This window comes from Sinocyclocheilus grahami, unplaced genomic scaffold (genome assembly GCF_001515645.1).
Source record: "Sinocyclocheilus grahami isolate Dianchi unplaced genomic scaffold, SAMN03320097.WGS_v1.1 scaffold252.1, whole genome shotgun sequence".
In the NCBI taxonomy this organism is placed as follows: domain Eukaryota; kingdom Metazoa; phylum Chordata; class Actinopteri; order Cypriniformes; family Cyprinidae; genus Sinocyclocheilus; species Sinocyclocheilus grahami.
In genome coordinates this window covers 1,206,963-1,227,591 of record NW_015505431.1, presented here as the reverse complement: position 1 = coordinate 1,227,591, position 20,629 = coordinate 1,206,963, and the positions used below count along the sequence as shown (strand labels likewise).

Genomic DNA, 20,629 nt, shown 5'->3' with positions numbered 1-20,629 from the left:
TGTGTGTGTGTATATATGCTATATATATGTGTGTGTGTATATATGCTATATATATATGTGTGTGTATATATGCTATATATATATATATGTGTGTGTGTGTGTATATATGCTATATATATATGTGTGTGTGTGTGTATATATGATATATATATGTGTGTGTATATATATATTTAATTTATTTATATTGTATATATATATATATATATATATATATATATATATATATATAGCTTCAGTTATCATTTATTTTATTTATTTTTTTACTTCTTGTTTTAGTTTTAGTTTTAGTTTCAGTTAACTATAACCTTGAAGTTAGAGACAACATTTTTATAAACCAGTTATTTGTATGTGAGCGTAACTGGTCGAGCATGGCATTACCAAAAGTTATAGTCACGTGTTTAATTTCCCAGCTTTTTTATGGATGGTGGCTTTGTGGTCAGGTTTTGTGTGAGGTTTACCTTCACATTGCTACAGTAGTTCTGTGTTGTTTGGACACAGTCAGTGATTCCTATCATTCACTTTTGGTTTTCGACCCACCATTATTCTTCACTGATGAAGTATTGCCATGCTTTGCTGGTGTAGTCATTATGATAATGATGCTGAAAATACAGCTTTGATCACAGGAGTAAATTACATTTGACAATGTATTAACATAAAAAGCAGTTATTTTAAATTGCAATAATATTTCACAACATTTCTATTTTTACTGTGTTTTGGATCCAATAATTGCAGCCTTGGTGAGCATATGAAACATCTTTTAAAAACCATTACAAAATTATGGTATTATGGAAGTGCACTGTGTTAATATGGATGCATTGTGTGAGTGCAAGTGAGTCCAAGGAAGCTGTGGGAACATGCTGGTATTGACAGAGTTTGGAAATGTAACCTGTTTTTGTCCCAGAGACCGTTACACTGTCGAGGTGCCTCTCCCACATCATGCCTTCCAAACGCTCCCGGATGAGCTGCGCCAGGGCAAGCCGCTACGCGTGCTCCCCGTGCTCTTCAACGTGGGCATCAACGAGCAACAAACCATCGCTGAGAGGTACAAGCACTGACTGATAGAAGTGGAATTTAATCCCTACAAGCATAAATGCTCGGTGAAGCGTGTCTGAGCTGGAACATGATGCTTGTGCTCTCTGTGTGTCTCCCTCTCAGATTTGGTGATATATCTTTACAGGAGAGAATAAACCAGAAGAACTTTGAGATTCTTGAAGGTTACTATAAATCCTTAACCAACACGCTGCCGTCTGAATGTAAGTTCATCATTCGAGAAACTGAGCTTTTTATATTGCATTTAGTCATTCATCAGTTACTTTTATTCAAACATTGGGAACAATATATTTAGAAACTAGTTATCAACTTGGTATTGTGCACTGCAAAAATGACTGATGTTGATATTAAAGTTGCAAAAACAAAACTTTTCACTTTCTTTAGTCAGAAGTCAAAAAGAGCTTTATTGTCAAGTATGTTTGCACATACAAGGAATTTGTTTTAGTGTCACATGCTTCCAGTACACAGAGACAACAACACACAGATAATAAAAAAATATGCATATGTATAGATAAATAAACAAAATATTGAAAAATAAACATTTCTGCAACATTCTTACTATTTCTCAACATTCTTATTACTAATTTCTCATTTATTTCTTTTAATTTTGAGGAAGAACTGAGATTCACCCATAATAATAAAAAAAAAAGATTAATACTGAGACTGTCATGTTTAAACTCAAATTAACTACTGTAACTAAAAAAAATTATTTACATTTTATTATAATGGGACTTTTATCAAAAAGATATTTATAATGTTACAAATGATTTTTCTGTTAAATTATTTTAAATAAATGCATTTGAATTTGAAAATTTCTTTTAATTTTGAGGAAGAACTGAGATTCACCCATAATAATAAAAAAAAAAGATTAATACTGAGACTGTCATGTTTAAACTCAAATTAACTACTGTAACTAAAAAAAAATTATTTACATTTTATTATAATGGGACTTTTATCAAAAAGATATTTATAATGTTACAAATGATTTTTCTGTTAAATTATTTTAAATAAATGCATTTGAATTTGAAAATGTGTGTGTGTGTGTGTGTGTGTGTGTGTCAAGTCACCTTTATTTATATAGCGCTTTTAACAATACAGATTGTGTCAAAGCAACTGAACAGCATTAATTAGGAAAATAGTGTCAATAATGCAAAATGACAATAGTAAACACTCATTTTTCAGTTAAAGACAGTTCATCATTGAATTCAGTGATGTCATCATCCAGCTCAGTTCAGTTTAAATAATATCTTTGCAATCAAGGCAACGATATCGCTGGAAATGAAGTGTCCCCAACTAAGCAAGCCAGAGGCGACAGCGGCAAGGAACCATAACTCCACTGGTGACAGAATGGAGAAAAAACCTTGGGAGAAACCAGGCTCAGTCGGGGGGCCAGTTCTCCTCTGACCAGACGAAACCAGCAGTTCAATTCCAGGCTGCAGCAAAGTCACATTGTGCAGAGGACTCATCTGGTTCCTGTGTGTGTGTGTACATATATACAGTATATATATATTTATATACTGTATATACACACACATTGTAAAACTTTGATAGTGGGCTGATAAAGAGATTTAAATCAAATCAGGAAAATGTTTTAATATATTTTCATATTGAAGTCTATATTTATCACTTGTTTTGTTATTTCTGAAAACGAAAACAAAACAAACGAAAAAACAAAAAGCCTACAGTCGACTGATTTAGTTTTTTAGACCAACTTCTGACGATGGGCATTCATGCGACACTTCTGCAGTGTCTGTGTCGAGCGCAGCGTCTCGTGTTTAACGGATTTGAGTGCAGGAATTCATTGTTCTCTGATGTCAATCACGTCTATGGAGTGTGACGGCTCCAGATGATGAATGCTCCCAGTAGACGAATGCCAAGCTGCATCGCAGCATGTCACATCTTGTTTATCAGAAAAATAACATGTCCCCAGACTTTTCAATCTCATATTTAGTGCTTGTCGATACAGGGACAAACGAGCCCTCTTTAAACCTGTTGATGCATGACATCTCAAGTGTCTGCTCTTTTTCTCTCTTCTTTCCGAAGGCCTGCCTTGTTTTCAGACACAGACAGACATCAAGGAACTGCTCGACACCCTCGGCCAGAATGTAGTCACCAAGAAGAGAAAGAACGTGGAGATCCTGTGGCTTGCAGGAATGGTGAGGCTGAGTTTGAGGTCATGGAGTCTGCAGGAAGTGTGTGCAATTTGTTTCGTAACCTCACATTTGGGAAACATTAGGTTGCTGAATGAGCATTCAAATAAATTTTCTGTGACGGTCAGCATTTCAAGTAAGAGATTGTAATCTTTTACATCATGAGTTTCAAGAGAGTAATTTCTGGCTTATAAAATGTAGCATTTTTGGTCTTTTGTTTGTGTGACCAATATATACAGTACACAACCATTGAAATGTTTGGGGGTAAAATTTGTCTTGTTTTGTTTTATTTTATTCAACAAGGCCACATTAAATTGACATAAGTGACAGTAAATACGTTTATAATGTTAGAAAAAAATTTAGATTTTTTTTTTTTTCAAAGAATGGTGTTCTTTTGTACGTTCTGTTCTTCAAATAATACTGTATTTTTGATCAAAAATGCATAAAAAATATATATATCATTTTATATAATATAATTTAATGTGGTCTTGTTGAATAAAAAAATATACATATATAAAATAAAATAAAAATTTCCACTTACCCCTTTAATTAAAGGAAGTGAAAGTAAGTAAAAACGATTCCATCTGTCACATGTCTCCTCAGATCTGTCGACGGATGAATGGTATCCGCTTCACCAGCTGTAAAAGTGCCAAAGACAGGACGTCCATGTCAGTGACACTGGAGCAGTGCTCTCTGCTGAGGGACGAGCACCAGCTCAATAAAGATTACTTTGTGCGAGCTCTGGACTGCATGCGGAGGTAAGCGCCAGCCATTTCTGCGTAGATCTGTTCTCCTTGTATGTGCATGCATTATAGGAATAGTTCACCCAGAAATGACAATTTGCTGAAACTTTACTCGCACTCAGGCCATCCAAGATGTAGATAAGTTTGTTTCTTCATCAGATTTGGAGAAATGTAGCATTTCATCACTTGCTCACCAGTGGATCCTCTGCAGTGAATGGGTGCCGTCAGAATGAGAGTCCAAACAGCTGATAAAAACACACAGTAATCCACAAGTAACCCACACCACTCCAGTCTAGCAATTCATGTCTTGTGAAAAGCTGCGTGATGTATAAGATGTTTTTCATTTCAAACCATTGTTTCCAGCTGAAATGCAAGTCCAAAATATTGGATGCTTCAGTGAAAAAGTCATCTTGTCTGAATCAGCAGAAAAATCTGCACAGATCAAGCACCGTTTACAAGCAAAAAGAGTTCAAAACGGCTTTTGATGTGAGAGGACAACAGGACATGAACTTTATAACTCCAGGAAGCATTATAATGGACTCGTATTTTACCCAGAAGCTATGTTTTAAATTTAAAATGCCTTAATGATGGATTTGTTTCTTACAAACACGCAGCTTTTCACTTCACACAACATTAATTGATGAACTGGACTGGTGTGGTGTGTATTTCTTGTGGATTATTGTGATGTTTTCATCAGCTGTTTGAACTCTCATTCTGACGGCACCCACATTTCTCCAAATTTGTTCTGATGCAGAAACAAACTCATCTACATCTTGGATGGCCTGAGGGTAAGAACATTTTCAGCACATTTTCATTTTTGCGTGAACTATTCCTTTACACTTAGCGTTACACATAACGTGACATTTGACATCTAATGCTGATAATAAAGTCTGTCTTACATGTTAACCCAATACCAGTGCATCTGATTGTGTTGTGCACAAAAAACATTCACCCATGATGCATTAAAATACTTGTATGTATGTTGTGAAACAGAGCCCTCGCAGTTTGGTTGAAATCCAAGCCAGTGTAAATTTTACATGAAGATTAACTGATACAGAATCCAAAATATGTGAAACATTCCTTCCTCTTCACATCCCAAAGGAGAGACCCAGTGAAAAGTTTAACATCCATGTTGATATCCGATGATTCTCACATGCAGCCTGTTATTATTAAGATGTTATTGTGAAATAAAGGCGGCAGAAGCTTTTGCCACAAAAGAGCATTGAGAAGCTGAAGACATACATACAGACAAAAAGGCTTTATAAGAAGCCATGTGGAACATCTGGAAACTTTCACTGGCAGCTGCACATATTTACGGCCCACACTGCCGATCTTGTAGGAAAAAAGTAATCAAATGTTTATTTTATTTCACTACATGTTGCACACATACTCTAGTAATATCCTGTTTGATCCCAAACAAAGGCTCTGTTTTGAAATATTATAATCTGTCACAGAACTATTCCAAACCGCTCTCACTGCAATAAATACTGTCTGATGAGATCCTTTCATTTGACCAGCATGTACCGTTTAAAGAGAATGCAATCCCAAAATCTATTACAACATGCTCAGTGAAAAAAAACATACATGTATATGTGTATATATTACTGCTGTCAAACGATTAATCGCAATTAATCTCATCCAAAAAAAGTTTTTGTTTACGTAATATATGTATATGTACTGTGTTTATTTATAATGTAAAAAAAAAAAAACAGTGAACTGTTCATATTGAAAAAATTGTTTAAGATATTGCTAAAAATAGCTCAGTATTTTACCCAATGTTTGTGCATGCTGTTTGTTTTTATCACTTGTCAACACTAAAGTCGATTGGAATAGACTGTATTTACTTTATATATAATTATTTTGCACACTTTGAACTCAATATCATAGCAGTTATGTCTGCCACTACTCATTTAGCACCAAGAAATTATTTGAGCTTGGAAAATTAGATTAATCTCATTTATTTGCTTTACTTTTCAAATATTTACGTTCCTCCATCTGCTGCTTCACTTGGTACCAAAATATGATTCATTTGCTAAATGGCTTGACAAACATGCTAAGACTCAACACTGCATCAGGATAAATGTGCTCAAGCAGTGTTTAAGTCATTTAGCTATGATTTGCATGTCTCCAATGTAAACAAACTGACTCAACCAAACAGCATTGTGTCTCGATAAAATATCTAGTTTAGTTCGATTCAACTCTCCTTTAAGATAACACTTGAAATTGCATTGTGAACAGAACATTTTTTCCATGCAAACACATTGCATGGAAAGATACTTTCCCATTGCTGTTGTTTTCAGCACGCCTTTGACTTCTTTTTGAACATTTAACATATTATAACGAGGCATAAACTTCCTTTTCAGAGAAAATAAGCACAGATGATTTGCAAGTTTTCTTTCTAGAACACCACAAGGTCATCAGATCCTGCTAAAGATGCTCATGGTGTATGTGAAGTGCCTGCGCTGATGGGCGATTCTCTTATTAGTAGTGTTGGGTGTTGAAGCCCTGAAGGCTTCGAGTTAGTTTGTTTTGCAGTGGCAGATGAGAAGGCTGTTGATTTTACGTAGCAGAACCAGTCTGCGGAAATGGTTTAAAGCCAAAATAGAAAATTGAGCTGACACGTGTGCTGATTAATGTGGATGCATGTCAAGCTGTGTGACGGTCACTCAGCTGTATAGATTTACTGTGACATTTCAATGAGATATTGTGTAAATCTGAGACAAAAACCAAACTCTTTCATCCCCTTTCAAAAGAATATCAGTGTTTGTTATACTCTTGAAGGTGCAGGTCGCCTCGACTGACCTTTGTGTGCATGCATCTAGAAATACAATACTGGATTTTTTTAAATATAAATCAAAAGGTTTACGTTAAACCTTTTTAATTCAGAATGATTGCTTTAACATCACAGAATGGCATTTAATATGAACACGCAGCAGGTGTTTTCAATACACTATTTGCACAGTAAAAAAATGTAGAAAATAAGCACAGATGATTTGCAAGTTTTCTTTCTAGAACACCACAAGGTCATCAGATCCTGCTAAAGATGCTCATGGTGTATGTGAAGTGCCTGCGCTGATGGGCGATTCTCTTATTAGTAGTGGTGGGTGTTGAAGCCCTGAAGGCTTCGAGGTAGTTTGTTTTGCAGTGGCAGATGAGAAGGCTGTTGATTTTACGTAGCAGAACCAGTCTGCGGAAATGGTTTAAAGCCAAAATAGAAAATTGAGCTGACACGTGTGCTGATTAATGTGGATGCATGTCAAGCTGTGTGACGGTCACTCAGCTGTATAGATTTACTGTGACATTTCAATGAGATATTGTGTAAATCTGAGACAAAAACCAAACTCTTTCATCCCCTTTCAAAAGAATATCAGTGTTTGTTATACTCTTGAAGGTGCAGGTCGCCTCGACTGACCTTTGTGTGCATGCATCTAGAAATACAATACTGGATTTTTAAAAATATAAATCAAAAGGTTTACGTTAAACCTTTTTAATTCAGAATGATTGCTTTAACATCACAGAATGGCATTTAATATGAACACGCAGCAGGTGTTTTCAATACACTATTTGCACAGTAAAATAATGCTGTCAACAAATTAAACAATTTCATTCGAGGGCGTGTTAAGTGTCGGAAAGAGGTGCAGTAAATGTTTAGCAATAGTGAGCATTTAGTGAACGTTTCTTTGTTAACTTGAATCCATCAATGATTATTTTAGTACTTGTGAGGCAATGTTTAAGAAACCTGTTTGAAAATGGTGATTAGTTTTGCAATTTAGCATGTCATCAATGATGCAGCTGAGGCTCATAACTTATGAATTATGCGACTGATTTGTGACCCTGGACCACAAAACCAGTCATAAGGGTACATTTTTTTAAATTGAGCTTTATACGTCATCTGAAAGCTGAATAAATAAGCTTTCCACTATGGTTTGTTAGGATAGGACAATATTTGTCTGAGATGCACCTATTTGAAAATCTGAGGATGCAAAAAAAATCTAAATATTGATATCGCCTTTAAAGTTGTCCAAATGAAGTCCTTATCAATGCATATTACTAATCAAAAATTGAGTTTTGATATACTTACGGTAGGAAATGTACAAAATATCTTCATGGAACATGATCTTTACTCAGTATCCTAATGATTTTTGGCTACAAATATACCTGTGCTACTTATGATTGGTTTTGTGGTCCAGGGTCTCATTTGTCAGTCTATTGGACTGATTCATTTAAAGGAGTCAATTGTTTGTGACGACACTTGTTGCCCAGTATGTTTGTTTTTGTGCACAACACAAGAGAAAGATATTTGTATCATTTTTGCATTGCCCAATCTGCCTCTCTCAACACACTCAGTTCAGATTTGATTACTTGCTGTTTTGCAATAGATTCACTATTGTTGTTTGCTATTCCGTCCACATCGGTGGAAAAACACAGACATTCAACAACCATTAATGGGCCAGAATTGAATGAGAATCATTTGCTTCAGATATTTCCTTCTGCACACGAGTTAATGAATTTTCGTCTCCATTTACCTTTATTTTTGCCATCATTTTAAACTCTCAGTGTGTATTGTATGTGTGTATGTGTGTGTGGACTGACCTATTTAACGTCTTGTTGAATGTGTTTGTGTGTTTGCTTCTTTCTCTCTCTCTCTCTCGTTTCTGCTCAGCGGTCTCTTGGCCCAGGGAGAGGTTGCCCAATGGGACGACCCTGAAGCAGGCTCTGTAGCTATTAACAAGCCGGCGTCCCGCCACTTCTATCCGATCGCCCTTCTGCTTGTCAGCTCCCACCTGCTAGTGGTGTGGCTCATTTTAAGTCTTGTTTTTTTGCTTGCAAAATACCAATAAACTGCTGATTATGCCATAACCGAGCTGCGTCTAACTTCTTACTTGCTTCCTCGAGTGGTTCGCTCTGTCTTCACGAATAGCACTTTGATTTCTGATTTTCATTCGGGAGTGGTTATGTCACTGGGTATTTATGGAAGCCGTTTTTTTGCCAAGGAATTAAAAAAAACTAAATAGAAAAGATATTCGCTTTTTGTCTCACAATTCAGAATTTTTCTCTCTGAATTCTTAGTTTATATCTTGCAATTCAGACTTTCTTTTTCTCTGAATTCAGAGTTTATATCTCGCAATTTAGACCTTTTCTCTGAATTCTGACTTCATATCTCACAACTCTGAACTTTTTTCTCTGCATTCTGAGTTTATAACTTGCAATACACTTTTTAACTATGAATTCTGAGTTTATATTGCAATACACTTTTTAACTATGAATTCTGAGTTTATATTGCAATTCTGACTTTTTTCGCTGAATTCTGATTTTATATCTCGCAATTCGGACTGTATTTTTCTCTGAATTCTAAGTTTATATCTCGCAATTCTGACTTTTTTTCTCTGAATTCTGAGTTTATATTTTGCAATACATTTTTTCTCTGAATTCTGAGTTTATCCTGTCATTTTGACTTTTTTTCTCTGATTTCTGAATTTATATTTTGCTATACATTTTTTCTCTGAATTCTGAGTTTTTCTCTCGCAATTCAGAGAAAAGGTTAGAATTGTGAGATAAAAACTCAGAATTCAAAGCAAAAAGTCTGAATTGTAAGAGAAACGGTCGCAATTACCTTTTTTATTTATTATTTTATTTTTATCCTGTGGAGGAAACAGGCTTCAATAGGAATTTAATGTTATACAACTACTAACAAAATAAGTAGTTTCACTTTAAGCACTCATGCTACTAAAGATTTTGGTCATATTTAATGGTTCGTGTCTTTCCACCCTTATGTTATTTTCTCTGTGAAACACAATATCTCATACAGGTTTGGAATGGTATTTTGATCTCAAATGGAAAGCATTTTAGCAGCTGCACATGATTTTTTTGTCAGAAGGAAGTGAGGATGTGTTTGTTGTTGTTTTTTGACACGCTCTAAATGCAGTATGAATGTCACAGTTATCGGTTGCATTATGCTTTCATAATTGAAGTGTCATTTATTCAGTACAATCAAAATGTTTCCTCGTGCTTTGCATATTAACACCCTTATGTTATTTTCTCTGTGAAACACAATATCTCATACAGGTTTGGAATGGTATTTTGATCTCAAATGGAAAGCATTTTAGCAGCTGCACATGATTTTTTGTTAGAAGGAAGTGAGGATGTGTTTGTTGTTGTTTTTTGACACGCTCTAAATGCAGCATGAATGTCACAGTTATCGGTTGCTTTATGCTTTCATAATTGAAGTGTCATTTATTCAGTACAATCAAAATGTTTCCTCGTGCTTTGCATATTAAAGTGCAGGTACAAACACTGAGGCCTTTTCATAGTCATTTTGGCTCTTTTATGATTTCATCCTCATCATTATTATTCCTTTCCTTTTCTTTCTATTTCATCTTCCCCTCATCAGAGAAGGCTGCCGGATTGAGAATGTGCAAAAGAATATAAAGTGCAGAAAGTATGCTTTCAACATGCTCCAGCTGATGGCCTTTCCCAAATACTACCGGCCACCTGAAGGAACATACGGCAAGGTGGACTCCTGAAACACAGCACCATTATTTTTACTCTTAACATACTATATATACAGTGGGGTTCAGACGTCCACATTGAAAGGGATTCAAAATGCTATTTTTTTTATTTTTTTTTAATAATTATTATTTTAAATAATGCTTTAACGACAGCAGCAAAACCAAATACTATACAAATACAAATACCCATTTTGACTATACAATCTCTTTCTATTTCATCTTCCCCTCATCAGAGAAGGCTGCCGGATTGAGAATGTGCAAAAGAATATAAAGTGCAGAAAGTATGCTTTCAACATGCTCCAGCTGATGGCCTTTCCCAAATACTACCGGCCACCTGAAGGAACGTACGGCAAGGTGGACTCCTGAAACACAGCACCATTATTTTTACTCTTAACATACTATATATACAGTGGGGTTCAGACGTCCACATTGAAAGGGATTCAAAATGCTATTTTATTTAATTTTTTTAATAATTATTATTTTAAATAATGCTTTAACGACAGCAGCAAAACCAAATACTATACAAATACAAATACCCATTTTGACTATACAATCTCTTGACTTTTGCACCCCGCTGTACGTGTGTGTTTATGTGCAAGTTCATTTCATATACATATATAACAGAAAAGTGTTTTGTTTAATATATTTTTAAAAAGGCCTACTGAAAAGGACATACTCTTGTTTTATGGTTTTAAGAAAGAATGCAGTACATTATTTAAAAATAATTTAAAAATATTAAATGTAAACTGTAGTAAATATACATTATTTACATGTAAATCGTCAAATGTTTTCTATCAAAAGTGAAAAGTGAGCAATTTACAGGAATTGTCTGTGAATATGTAGCTTTGAATGCCAAGTAAACCGTTTGCGGGCCGTCATACCAGTTGAGATTCATCACATGTCTGTATGTGTCTCATGACCAGAGATTGTGTTTTGTTGTTATTGTTCTGGTTTTGTACTGAGGTATTTCTGAAAGTGTGTACTGTACGTTTTTTTTATTATTATTATTTGTGTTGGTATATAAAGCCATTTCACTTTCAGTTTTTAGGATGATTCTTGGACATAGTTCCATAACAGCCTTCAGCTTGCTTTTGCACTCATGCATTAATCTGAAGTTTACATAATATGCTCTATATGCTGCCAACTTGTGCTAAAAGGCCTCATACCAAATGTCACTTTGACAGCGTTTATTTGTGAATTTGTGCTGTTTTTAGATGCTTATCACGGTACAAGTGGATCAGATTCATACTGAAAATATAATTTTTTGCAAGCTACACTGATTAGATGGCGTGCCGCTATTTTAGCCACCAAGAACTAGCCCGGGGTGCGTTTCCCAGAAGCAACTACGCTGGCAAAATAGAGTTCAATGGAACTAACCATAGAGATGTATACCTAGATGCCTCATTAGCGACTGTTTCTGCGGGCCGCTATACGTAAGCCGTCCGCCATATTGTAATGGTCAACTTCATGTCATTCACCATAGTAACCAACAGTGTTGGGGGTAACGCATTACAAGTAACGCGAGTTACTTAAATGTTAAACAACACAAATATGCTTTATGTATTTAATCCCATTCTATTAACCAAAGTCTTTGCTTCTGACCTTCGATGATCCAGTTCAACCGTACTAATAAGCACAAATTACTCTAGACCAGTGGTTCCCAAACCTGTCCTGGAGGACCCCCTGCCCTGCACCTTTTGTATGTCTCCCTTATCTAACACACCTGATTCCACTCATCAGCTAGTTAGTAGAGACTGCAAGAACTAAATTGGGTGTCTGATTAGGGAGACATACAAAATGTGCAGGGCAGGGGGTCCTCCAGGACCGGTTTGGGAACCACTGCTCTAGACAAACATGTGTGTGTCTTTTTTTATTGCTGAAGTGTGTTGAAATTTCTTCTTCTACATTCTACTGTACGGACGTAAATGTACTTTCCCTTCAGCCTGAGGCTGATTCATTTCACTTTTGGTGTGAAAAGGCTTTCATATTTGCCAAAAATTTAACTTTTTAAAAACAAACAAGCAAGCCCTGTCCAGATTTATAAAAGTAACCCAATGCATTACTTTCCATAAAAAGTAACTAAGTACCTTAATTAGTTACTTTTTTCATGGAGTAATGCAATATTGTAATGCATTACTTTTAAAAGTAACTTTCCCCAACACTGGTAACCAGTGAATATTCGAAGATGCCACAATCCTGCACAGCCGATGGTCTGCAAACCCATAGTATGGTGAATGACCTCAAGTTGACCACTCCAAAATGGCCGACGTGTCTACATGCTTGGAGCGGTCGAATGGGGCGTCTATACATATCTATGGAACTAATGACCATAGTTAGCTAACAATGCTGTTGGGAAACGCACCCCTGGACGAGAGCAGAGCGCTATTATCATCAATTATCAAAAAAAGACAGTTATCGCTTTTCATGTAGTCACATAGTAAATTATGTCCGTTACATGAAAGTAATACTGACTGCTTTTACGGGTTTTGCAAAACTTAAAAACGTTCTGGAAAGTCCCGCCGTCAAATTATTACCACATGAGTGAAAGTACAAAATTATTTTAATTGTTACATTAAAGCAGTTTGTCTTCAAATGAACAATGCGGTATAATACACCTAATTAGCCGAATTAAGGATAGTAAAGTTCAATTTCCAAAAGCACAAACAAAATTATGTAATGATTTCAGCTTTATCCGTCCCTCTGACTGGATGTGATGTAGCCTATTGTTAAGGATAAGAATAAGTACAAATAATTATCTGCACAGCCTTTGGAAACTCCAAAAGTAGGGGCAAACATTTGTCTTATATTAGTACCTGTTCATTAATAAGCACAGCAGTTTATAATTTCCTGACTAAACAGTCCTCAGCTTTCCTCAAACTGCTGTTTCAATTCACATGAAGATCAGTGATCAGAAGTGCTGCAGATCCTTCAACAGAAAGTCAACAGCCTGCAGCATCAAACCACCTCAACATCATCATCAGGTAAGCAGCTAAATGACAAATTCAGAAACCATTCAATCATGAAAACGAGGCTGTAAGTATAAAAGCTCGTTTCCATCACAAATTTAAAAAAAAGACTTTTTAATCGCGATTCTATATCTCAGAATTCTGAATTCATCTCACAAATTGGACTTTTCAGGGATATAAATGCAGAATTGCAAGACATGTACATGCAAGATGTTACAATTTATAAAGAACGAACAGATATAAACTCGCAGTTTTGAGAAAGAAAGCCAGAATTATGAGAGAGAAACTCAAAATTGCAAGAAAAAGTAGCAATTGCCTTTATTTCACGGTGGAAACAAAAAAAACTGAATTGCAAAATGAAAACTCAGTGGGGAAAAAAGTGAGAGATGTAAACACAATTAAGAGATGAAAAGTCAGAACTGTGACATACAAACAAAATCTTTAAAAAAAAGTCGCAATTACCATTCATGGCGAAAACAAAATGTAAACGCAGGATTTAAAGAAGAAAAAAACTCGAGTTTCAGTAAAAATGAGAGGGCGTTTTCTTTACCACGGCAGACACTATTGAAATCCTAGATCACGTAACTGTTTTGTTTCATATCATTGTTTGACAATGTTCAATGGAGTTATATGGAGTTTATTTTTTCATCAGCGGAACAATTATGTTGCTAAACAACAGTACAGTTCACTGAACGCACTGTACTTGTATTCCTCACAGCATTGTTTTCATTCCTGTCAAAAAGAACACAAGGCACCATCCTGACTAAAGTGTGTGAGTGATTTGTGACATGAACATGTAGTTCATAACCCTCATGCAGCTCTTATGGGGCAGTCATGGAGAAGGTCAGGCCCTCAATGATCTTCCACAGGAAATTCCTCCTCACACAAACTGAAACAACAGAAGCTGTTACTCCCTCAACGTTACAAAATGATATCTGGTGTCAAGTTTCCTTCAGACCGGTCTGAAAATCAGCCTTTGAAGAAGTGATTCCATAAATGACATTACTTCTGTTCATAAAAAAATGCTTTAATGTAACAATACATTGAATATAAAACAATATATAAAACCTGTTTTACATTAAACAATTTTTCACCTTCAAATTCTGTACACTTACAAGACGTTCACAGTTCAACAATCATTCACAAAACCCCTTTGTTACAAAAATATATCATTCTTACAGCATTAATAAAGTGACACTTTCAGACTGAGGTGATATAAATATTAATAACAAAAATAAAAGACTAGCATAATTTAAAATGACAACAGATAAATGAGCTTATTGTACATGCTTTCAGGGAAATAAAGAATGATTTTAGTCGCATGTTATAGTAGAAGTTTGTCTGCAAAGAGTTTGCTGTTTCTCAAGGAACTCTGTCATCTTCTCCAAGAACTTCTTGGAGGGGGCAAGTTCTTGTAGTTCACAAGGATGTCGCTCTGAACACTTCTGTGGAAGCAGTCCAAACACAGACTCGTTACAAACATAACCGGGATGCTCATCATTCAGAACTGAAAAATCAGCTTCTTTCCGATTCATAAATGCGAAAATGAATTGGAATGACAGGATGATTCATTTAAAAAACAAAATCTCAACCACTTAATAGTACAAGTTCATTTTTTTTCTTAATTATGCATAATTCATATTCTCCACTCTTTATTATTATACCACTCCTATATCTAGAATTATTTATCAAATTATTAGACATTTTTCTTTACTATGCTCAGTATTTTCAAACAATAATCAGACAATAAATTGTGAAACATTTTGCCATACAGCACCACAAAATGTCCAGTGCACACATTGTTTTCATATTTAATTCTATATTAAAATATATAAACAATATGAAATTTATCAATATTATATAGCTATAATATGTCACACAAGTGTACTACTAATAAACATGTTTCCATCCTGGGCCATAAAAGTAAAGTTAATAAATGATAAATAAAACATGTATATAAACTTTCAGTGTATAAAACATTTAGGGCCAGTTTTACTAAACAGGGCAAACTAGCGCGAGAGCGCAATTCCAAAACAGCGCCTTCTGAGGGTGATTAACTAACAAAGTGCAAAAGATTTGATCTCATTTACATCTCGAGCAATGCAATATACCAAGCGCAGCACTCACTTTTCAGCGCTAGTTCAGGGTTCCAAGTCGTCTTTTATTTCCTGAAGCAAATTAAAAATAGCATGGCTTGGCAAACTATATTTCGGATGATGTGTTCTTCTGGCATCCCAAATAAATGAATATGTGTGGGGAAAAAATCCTCTCCCTTCTACCCTTCACTCTATTCTCTGCGGTGCCTTCTCCTAGCAACAATAATTGCAGCCATTTCAAGCAAAATAGCCTAATTTAAAGGGGTCATATGATGCTTTTTTAAAGATCATTATTTTGTGTATTTGGTGTAACAGAATATGTTGACATGCTTTAATGTTCAAAAAACACATTATTTTTCAAATACTGTACATTATTGTAGGTCCTCTATGCCCCGCCTCTCTCAAACGCTTCGTTTTCTACAAAGTCCCTCCTTCCGACAAGCGCAGTCTGCTCTGATTGGCCAGCTGACCCAGTGCATTGTGATTGGCCGAATACGACAATCTATGCACAATCAGCTTGAAACACTCCAAAGAGAAAGGAAAACTTTTAATCGCATCATATGACCCCTTTAAGACATGCTTTTTTAGGGCGTTAAATAATGGCGCAAATACCAGTAATTTGACAAGCGCAAACGTTAGTAAAACGCGTTGCGTGATTCATTTGAAAACTCTCCTCCCATAACTTTTGCGTCTGAGAGGGAAACTCCTAGAAATGCATATTCAATAAGGTCAGGCGTAAAATGTCCATGCCTTTTTAACGGCAAAAGATGGTTTGCGTGGGCGCAAGCTGTTAGTAAAACTAGCCCAATAATGTATAGCTCATTTGATCCAGTTCAGCCATGTCAATTCTGAATGATGCACAATCTTGACACACACACATTGTGGTATTGCTTTGACTTACATTTTTGTTATATACTTCTAAAGATTTCTCTATCACGGGCTTGTGCTTGTTTTCATTTGTTGGGTCTTCGTCATGCAAGAGAACGTTCATCTCCATCAGAAAACAGTCAAAAAACTTAAATGTGCAATTCTGCAGACAAACATAGAGGTCAATTAGCACTGGATTTTAATGTTTATTGCCATGCCAGTAATCCATAATTTGTTGACAGTACTGTTTATTTGGTCAAATGATTCTCTTGAGTTTTTTTAAGTGAACTTACCTGGATATCATCAGTGTTTGGTGTATACAAACTCGCATTAGAATGCTGGAGAAAAAGAAAATCACAAATTAGGATTCTGATTTACTATGTAGGCCAAGTGGCAATTTTGTGACAGCTGGGAAAAGAATGCAGATAATATAGCAATTATGACACTCCTTGAGTTACACAATAAATCAAAATCTCAGATGTTATACTTACTTGGAATAAAAGCTTGGTCTTGCTGTCTTGGAGTGCGTCCTGGATGTCTTGCAGTGCCTGTGTTTTATGACCTTCAGCCACGGGCAACAGAGCACTTAGACAGCTGAACACACACACACAAAATACACAAAACCAACCGTAATATGGCATGAGTTAATGTAGAATGATTTCATAATCCTGCACAATTCAATTATAATTTGCTCCATCTGCATTACACATCCATTTGCAATGCCACAGTTCTGTTGGATTCAACTACTGTAGTGCTAATGCTGTCCAGGGAGCAGCACCCAAACCAAACCCATGACTATATTCTCACAGCCACAACTCATTAACCATTCACGACCCGTGTTTTGATCTGTTCTTCATGCAGCTCTTCAGAACGCATCCAAAAACAGGAGTGTTAATACAGAAACACCAACACAATCATGCAGCGCATGGCTCTGTTCCAAAACCTATAGTGAGCCGCCTTGTTCTCTACAATTAGATCAGAGCTAAAACGGAGCTTTGTATTTGAATGATTCAGAACACTCTACACTACTGTTCTGAAGTTTGTGCTCAGTGAGTCCAAGACTGCATTTATTTGTTAAATAATACAGTTAAAGTGCTAGTTCACCCAAAAATGAAAATTACACCATGATTTACTCACCCTCAAGGCATTCTAGGTGTATATGACTTTCTTCTTTGAGACGAATCCAATTCGTTATATTAAAAATTGTCCTGGCACTTCCAAGTGTTAGAATGGGGGTACGCGGGTGTTTTTGTTCAACAGTCCAGAAGTAGTCAAATAAAGCATGCGCATCCATAATAAAACACGCATCACACGGCTGTTCTCTATTTGGTTATATTGTAAAATGTAATTTATTCCTGAGATGCAAAGCTGAGTTTCCAGCATCATTACTCCAGTCTTCAATGTCACATGATCCTTCAGAAATCATTCTGATATAATAATTTGCTGCTCGAGAAACATTTGTGATTATCATCAATTTTGGCAACAGTTATGCACAGCCATATTTAGATTTTTTTATATAAATATAGAAACCTTTAGTAACATTATAAATGTCTTTACTTTGCCAAATAAAAGTATTAATTTCTTTTCTTTCTTTTTTTTTACATAGAGCACAACTTTTGGGCACAATAGTCCATTTGTAATAGGATTGAAATATTTTCATTGATACTTTTTGTTAATGAATTAATTTGAACTATTCTTAAGCAATATTTCTCACACTTGGGATCGGTTTTTGTCCATTAAGCTCAATGCAAAATGCACTATAGCATCACCTTCTTCATGAAGTACCTACTCCACAAACAATTTGGCCAAAAGAAGTTATATTACAATAAAGCATAGCCTTTTGGAACAGCCTTCACACTTGGATTTGGAACAGAGCCAATGCAACTCCAGTGTGTTTGTTTCACTTGCAGTGGAAAACTAGATCAATCAAGATATCAACAAATCAAATAGAGCAAGCGTTATATATACTGTATACAAAACTGTTTTCCTGCAAACCTAGTTATTTTTACCACCATCTTGTGACCAATGATCTCAATGTCATTGTGGTATCAGATTTAGGTTTCACTTGTATCTGATCACGTTTAAGGTCACCATTCTCCACCCTTTTTGTTGCAAGCAAACTGAAAAGGCTAAACAACTTTGTTCTGAACAGATAATATTGTCGTGTGCTCTAGGCAGAGCGAGGCAGAGATTGATCTTGCAGTGGGTTCATATTACCAGCCGTGTCGGCGTCTCTTGATAGTGTACAGCAGACATGCACACTGTAGTGGGGCAGCAGCAGATTAAGGGCCATTTAAATTGGACTTTAGAAATCTCAGATGTGTCAATTCATCTAGTGCATAAGACTATTTTTTATGGACTGTAACTGTATTGGGGGGGATGCGGGCTAGATGTCACATGGTGACGCTGTCACAAGGGCTGTATCTCAACAATTATAAACTCAAGAACTATAAAGAGTCAAAAGTCCAATTAGACAAATGTAAGAGTGCTAGAGTAAATAAAGTCGACTGTATAATGAAGGTAGCTATTAACTGATAGCTTGAGTAGTGTTCTTCTCACGACACTGCAGTTTAGCTGGGGCAAGTTGTCACGTGTTATATGTTGTAATTTTATAGAAATGACTCGTGGCCAAAACAACAGTTTGCTGGTTTTGCCTCCTATTTTTGCAGTTTCAAGCATTGTTTTATGTGTCATGCAACTTATGATAGACTTATTTATTGGCAGATTCCCATTGTAACAACTTTCCCCGCATAGTTTGTCGAAATGGCCTGCTATTATTGGGGAACATGTTTGTTCTCTCTACAATAATAAGCTGTAAAAATGATTTGTTACAACATATTATTAACAAAGATATTTAAAGTATGTTTTAAAAGGAAATACTGTTTGAGTCTTTGTCATTTCTGGGTGAAAACAGATTCAAAGTAAATGTTTTTTTCAGTTTAGTAAATGTTGAATAGCTTTTTTGTAGTTGAGACTTGTATGTAATGTATGTGTCTGATACACATACACAGGCTGGCATTCAAATGAACCCTGAGAAATATTCAATATTCAAAAAGGTATACAGTTCCTATACAGTTTCTCTTCAATTGACATTGTAAAAATTCAAATAAAATTGTAAATAGAACAAAAATTATTGGAGTACGTTTTACAAGAAAATACTGTTTCAGTCTTTCTACTTCACAATTTCACATTTAATTCAATGTTACGTGCTGTTTTCTTGTAATAATTTGTGAAATTTACTACCAATTTCTGAATGAAACTTGTTTTTCAGTGGATTTTATTAGGGGTTAAAGGGATAGTTCACCTTCAGTTGGTCCCCATTGACTTTTTTCCCCCGTACTATGGAAGTCAATGGGAACCAGCAATTGAAGGTGAACTATCCCTTTAATTCATGACAGCTGGGCCATCTTAAAGGGATAGTTCACCCAAAAATGAAAATTCTGTCATTAATTACTCACTCTCATGTCTTTATATTGTTGAATAAAGTCGGGTTTTTTTCTTTTTCTTTTGCACACAAAAAGTATTCTCGTAGATTCGTATAATTACGGATGAACCACTGATGCCACATGGATTATTTTACAGATCTCCTTGCTACGTCTCTGGACTTGGGAACATTTCAGTTGCGTTGCGGTCTATGCAGGGTCAGACAGCTCTCAGATTCCATCAAAAAGATCTTAATTTGTGTTCCGAATATGAACGAAGGTCTTACGGGTTTGAAACGACATGAGGGTGAGTAATTAATTTTTGGGTGAACTATCCCTTTAATAGTAGAAAGTGGCCAAAGTTAGCTAATTCACCCTAGAACCGGTTTTAGCAACCCAGTAACTGTGGTTGTGCCAGATTTACACAGCAATCAGCAAAGAAAATAAGCAGTCTAATTTCTTAGATATACCTCAGAATTAAGATAGAATTCCAAACCTCTGAGTTCAAAGGGCATTCCATGTGATTCTCGAAGCACCAAGGGTTACAAGCACATCTTCCAGTTCTCTGTAAAAGATCACACACTCCTTTAATACTTACAAAAGTGCTGCAAAAATCCCACAGATACAGAAGTGATTCTTTCATTTGTTAGAAAGAATATGCAGTTACAGGAAGCAAAGTGCGCAGTCAGTGGAAACGAAAACAAAAGTTTAGCTGCAGTGCTGCATGCACAATTAAGGGGCCAAGCACAGTAGGGCAAAAGAAAGATAAACAGCAAAGGACAAAATGAGTAATCAAAGACATGTATAGATGATTTAACGTAAAAAA

At 35.7% G+C, this 20,629-nt stretch overlaps 2 protein-coding genes across 2 annotated transcripts in view; one reads left to right on the top strand and one right to left on the bottom strand.

Annotated features, from left to right (window-relative positions):
• LOC107598548 (type II inositol 3,4-bisphosphate 4-phosphatase) overlaps positions 1-8,803 on the top strand; it is a 164,806-nt gene extending 156,003 nt beyond the window's left edge. The window contains exons 18-22 of the mRNA XM_016289922.1: positions 902-1,042; positions 1,156-1,253; positions 3,094-3,206; positions 3,804-3,958; positions 8,607-8,803. Of these exons, the coding sequence (XP_016145408.1) occupies positions 902-1,042; positions 1,156-1,253; positions 3,094-3,206; positions 3,804-3,958; positions 8,607-8,784 (685 nt within the window). The 3' untranslated portion in view covers positions 8,785-8,803. The remainder of the gene's footprint in view (positions 1-901; positions 1,043-1,155; positions 1,254-3,093; positions 3,207-3,803; positions 3,959-8,606) is intronic.
• A 5,675-nt stretch (positions 8,804-14,478) lies between these two features.
• Positions 14,479-20,629, bottom strand: part of LOC107598558 (uncharacterized) — a 10,750-nt gene continuing 4,599 nt past the window's right edge. The window contains exons 2-6 of the mRNA XM_016289932.1: positions 20,274-20,368; positions 16,873-16,975; positions 16,675-16,719; positions 16,416-16,544; positions 14,479-14,863 (exon numbers count right to left, since the gene is read on the bottom strand). Coding sequence (XP_016145418.1) covers positions 14,732-14,863; positions 16,416-16,544; positions 16,675-16,719; positions 16,873-16,975; positions 20,274-20,368 — 504 coding nt within the window. The 3' untranslated portion in view covers positions 14,479-14,731. The remainder of the gene's footprint in view (positions 14,864-16,415; positions 16,545-16,674; positions 16,720-16,872; positions 16,976-20,273; positions 20,369-20,629) is intronic.